Raw genomic sequence first — 4,767 nt, forward strand, 5'->3', positions numbered from 1 at the left:
AAACAAACAAAAAACCACATGTGCAAAACAGTAATCAATAAAACAATAAGTTTATGTGATGAAATGTTAATACAGTGCACCGTGTTGTAACGTTATGGGATTCTTTAGACAACTCGGCTCAGACGTTGACATTGAAGTTGATATTTAAAATGGTTACGATGAGGGTAGGGTTGGGTAATGGTTTGGGTTAAGGTTAGGTCAAGGGCTAGGGTTAGGGTTAGGGTAAGGGCTAAGGTTAGGGTCCGTTTTTTAGATTATAACCTAGTTGGATGCTGGTCAGAAAGATGCCTACAGTCTCACACCTCTCCCCTGACCTCTCTTCCTCTCTCCTCTCCTCTGCAGCTCCTCTTTCTGCCGACGGCGCCCCCTGCTGTTCAGGCTGTGGTATGAGCCTATTTGGCAGGAAGGCGCTGACGTTGCTGAGCAGCGTGTTCGCCGTGTGCGCCCTGGGCCTGCTGGGGATTGCCGTGAGCACGGACTACTGGCTCTACCTGGAGGAGGGGGTCATACTGCCCCTCAACCAGAGCACCGAGGTACGCATGTCCCTGCACTCCGGCCTGTGGAGGGTCTGCTTCGTGGCTGGTGAGTTACAGGTTGCCCCTATACTCTGTTTCTCTCGCTCGCTCGCTTGCTCTTGCTCGCTCTCTCTCTCTCTCTCTCTCTCTCTCTCTCGCTCTCTATTCTATTCCAACTAGTCCTCACTTGCACTCTCTGTCTATCTGTCTCACTCTGTTTCTGTCTGTCTGTCTGTCTGTCTGTCTGTCTCACTCTGTTTCTGTCTGTCTGTCTGTCTGTCTCTCTCTCTGTCAGTCTGTTCTCTGTCTGTCTGTCTGTCTGTCTCTGTCTTTCTGACTGTCTGTTCTCTCTCTCTCTCTCTCTCTCTCTCTCACTCTCTCACTCTCTCACTCTCTCACTCTCTCCCCTCTCTCTCTCTCTCTCTCCCTGAATTCTTGTGAAACTTGTTCCTGGTGTTAAACAACATGTGACATCATGCCACAGGTGTCCTATTGTGAGAAGAGTGTTGGCGCAAACACCCAAACATGCCCAGCCTTTATCTTTCATTTCTGGGTATGACTGTCCCCACTGTCCCCACTGTCCCCACCATCTGTCCTGTTGTGTGCTTCAACTCACCCTGGCTACACTCTCACAACATTGCGTCCAGGCACATCACAATATTGTCTTTTTGTAGAACATACTTGTGTGTTCTGCCAGTCAATATCCATTGTTCGACTGTTCCAAGGACTTGCCCATACCAACGCTTCTTTCCTGCATACCACACACACACACACACACACACACACACACACACACACACACACACACACACACACCTTTATCTAGACACAGCTTATCTTCCCCGTTCCAACAGTGGCTGAATATTCCCTTGCACCAACTTTCTCAAAACACAGAAGTGCTTTATTCTCAATATCCAGTATCTCTTCTTCCCTCCCCTTGCCTGTATTTTACCAGCACAGTATTAATGTACTTGCGCAAAGGAAAATACAAAATAGCAGGCGTGCGTCTCTCTTTCCAGCATGATTGGTTACCCTACGTCCTATCACAGGGAAGCTCCTCTCCCTGACCACACCCTTCCTCTCCACCTCACTAATGGGAGGCATGATGGGAGTTTTTTCATTTGGCAGTACAACAGGAAGTTCTAACGTTGACCCCTTCTCCTCTCGTACAGTAGAAACGCCACCTCCTGAACAAGTGTTGCCCAGCAGCAAACCAGGTATTCATTTCCTGTCTTAAACAGTTCTATATGTCCTCTCTCCCTAACCCTGGTTGCTTTTAGGCTGTCACACTTAAACCCCCCCCCCCCACCCACACCCCCCCATATTGGTTTGGGACGTAAACAACACACAATGCATTGGTAGCTGATGCCTCTCTTGATCCAACGTACAGTAATGAACCCATAACGACCGGTAAATATTCGGGAAAATGTTTACTAGGATAAGCTAGCATTTTACAAAGTCCACTCTCTGAGTTGTTGTCCTGGATGTGTTGTGACCAGGAGCATTACCCACTACCTCACTGACAGACTGATATGTTGAGGCATGATACAGTGCCCTCAATGCCAGCTCTTAGCCATTCCCATGGCCCCTTTTGAGGTAAATAGCCCATGGTCAACATGGCGTGACTCTGTGGCAATTATCTAACATACACAGTTGTTCCTACTGTTGTCCAAAGAGCCATTTCCATATAAGGACTAATGGACCCGCCTCGCCAGTGTGTGTTTTAGGTCGTTATAATTGAGTGGCCCTATTCGCTATGAACTGTCCTAGCGAAGGGAGATGTACACAGAAACTCTTCTGGTCTGGCTGTGTAGGGTTAAGGTTAGTGACAACTCACACAGGGCTAATGTAGTTTAGTACTACTACTACTACTACTACTACTACCACTACCACTACGATGGTACGTTGTTACAGCATAGACAGGGGTTGTGTTTGTGGTTCGGTGTTGACTCGAAGTTGAGTCCATTGACTGATGGTGTTGAATCCAGGTCAGGTGTGTTAGCGGTCAGGGCTGGTATCTGTGTTATTGAGACCTCTCTTGCCATCATTTACATTTTTTAAATTTTACATTACATTCAATTTGTGAAGACGATATGCGTTCTATAAAAGGGTGTTAGACTGTCTACTATTTAGGGTGCTAGACTGTCGCAGGGGTCTCAAACTCAACTTACCTGGGGGCCGCTGGAGGTAGAGTCTGGGTGAGGCTGGGCCGCATCAAGTATTCCACAAAAAAAGGGTTTCAAGTATTCCAAAAAAACCTGCCGTGAATAGAAAGGTTGGCGACGAGCACAGACAATTTCAGGAAAAATTCGCTAATTCGCGTTGGCTAACTTCGCGTTGGCTAACACCACCGGAAGCTGTCACGAGCCTGAGCTATGGTCGCCCAGGGCAACGACTCGGCGAAAAGGCGCGTGTGAGAAAAACGCGCGGGCCGCACGAGCACTAAACTTTGATGTCAAGTAGGGGGCCACAAAATATCGTCCCGCGAGTTTGAGACCCCTGGTCTAGAGCCTAATTTTTAGGTTGCTAGAATGCATGTTCTCTACAGTATGCTAGACTGCCTAGTGTTCTATCCAGGGTGCTAGATTGACTACAATCTAGGGTGCTAGACTAGTGTTCTACAGTATCTGGGGTGCTAGACTGCCTAGTGTTCTATCTAGGGTGCTAGATTAGTGTTCTATCTAGGGTGCTAGACTGCCTAGTGTTCTATCTAGGGTGCTAGACTAGTGTTCTGCAGTATCTGGTTTGCTAGACTGCCTAGTGTTCTATCTAGGGTGCTAGACTAGTGTTCTACAGTATCTGGGGTGCTAGACTGCCTACCAGTGTATCAACAGTACACATCAACTCGTAGGTCATAGTGCAAGAAAGGTTATTGGCTTTCGTGTATTGAGGGAGTGCTCATTGTTGATGGCTCATTGGTTATGTAGGAGTAAGTGGAAAAAGGGGGGTTTAATTGTGGGTTGTTTTTCTGGGCTTGGCTTGGCTGAGCACTATTTATGAACCATAATAGTACGTCTGAAAGTTAATTCCATCTTCCCTTCAATCAATTTCACTGCAGCAACTCAGACATCGCAATAGCAATAGTTGTCAGACAACAACATTAAAAATCAATTTGCTACTGTGTCTGTACATAATTCAGGCTTGTCCACTGTTTGTATTAATGTTGTTTTTTTCATCTTTTTTAAAAGATAAATAACAGTCATTAGAAGGCTTCAACAAGCATGTTATTGTACTTTCTCAAAACATGAGAGAGAGAGAGAGAGAGAGAGGGATAGAGAGAGAGAGAGAGAGAGAGGGCAAATAAATAATACACTTCTAAAGCCATTTCCATTAAATGTTTTTACATAGAGCTATAAATTCCTACTTCTCTTCAAGTTCCTTTTACAGTATAGATTCAGATACTCTCATCTTCTGGAGAAATCAATGTAGGTTAATTCAGCCGAGCCAAAGATCTCAGCCTTCCTCCCCAGATGGTGGTAGAATAAATTATAGACAGTTAATTAAATTCAGGGAAGCCTTTCAGACAATGATATGATGGTTCAATAATCCGTGGTATCCCGTGGCACTTCAGACTAACCTTAAAATAATTAAATGATGCCAGGCTGACAGCGAGGAGTGTCTCTGTGCAATAAGGTTAATTACTGTCAAGACTGTGTGTGTGTGTGTGTTTGTTTGTGTGTGTGTCTGTGTGTGTGTGAGAGAGAGAGAGAAAGAGAGAGAGAGAGAGGAAGAGAGAGAAAAAGAGAGGTGACAGTTCTAACAGCATTATGTAATGCCATCCCCATTCCCAGTCATCTGTTTCTCACACTTTCCCACTTTTTCTCTTTTTTTCACACACACGCACACACGCACACACACGCGCGCACACGCACACGCACACGCACACGCTCACACACGCACACCATCACCTCTGGGTAGGATGAATCAGGCACTGTGAACTTCCCCTTGCTAGTGTGAGTGATGTTCCGAGGTGGCAGACTGGCTCTGAGTGTAGGCTTCACAGACTTAGCACATGTCAAACTGAAATGCCAGTGGAGTAACAGGACAAGGTGCTTTCTGATGTCAAAAAAAAGACAAGGAGAACTTGGTTTACTGTCGGTTAGACTGGAAAGCAGAACGGCAAAGCATGTATCCTGTTCTCTCCTAACCTCTCTCTTCTCATTGGTAAACTGGGTTAGGCATCAAAGCCCTGAAAATCTACACAACACAACCTTGTGATGCTACCCTCTCTGCATGTTTTCTTGAGTCTGTT

At 45.9% G+C, this 4,767-nt stretch overlaps 1 protein-coding gene across 3 annotated transcripts in view; it reads left to right on the forward strand.

Moving 5' to 3' along the window:
• Window positions 1-365: 365 nt before the first annotated feature.
• Window positions 366-4,767, forward strand: part of LOC310821686 (voltage-dependent calcium channel gamma-5 subunit) — a gene marked incomplete at both ends in the record, with an annotated part of 9,868 nt that continues 5,466 nt past the window's right edge. The window contains 2 exons of one of the 3 annotated variants that reach the window (XM_083693827.1): window positions 387-582; window positions 1,691-1,732. In XM_083693827.1, coding sequence (XP_083549953.1) covers window positions 387-582; window positions 1,691-1,732 — 238 coding nt within the window. Of the gene's footprint in view, window positions 587-1,690; window positions 1,733-4,767 lie in introns of all 3 variants that reach the window. The other 2 variants (XM_083693829.1, XM_083693828.1) reach the window with 2 other exon arrangements.

Source organism: Argentina silus, assembly GCF_951799395.1.
Source record: "Argentina silus genome assembly, chromosome: 22".
NCBI lineage: Eukaryota > Metazoa > Chordata > Actinopteri > Argentiniformes > Argentinidae > Argentina > Argentina silus.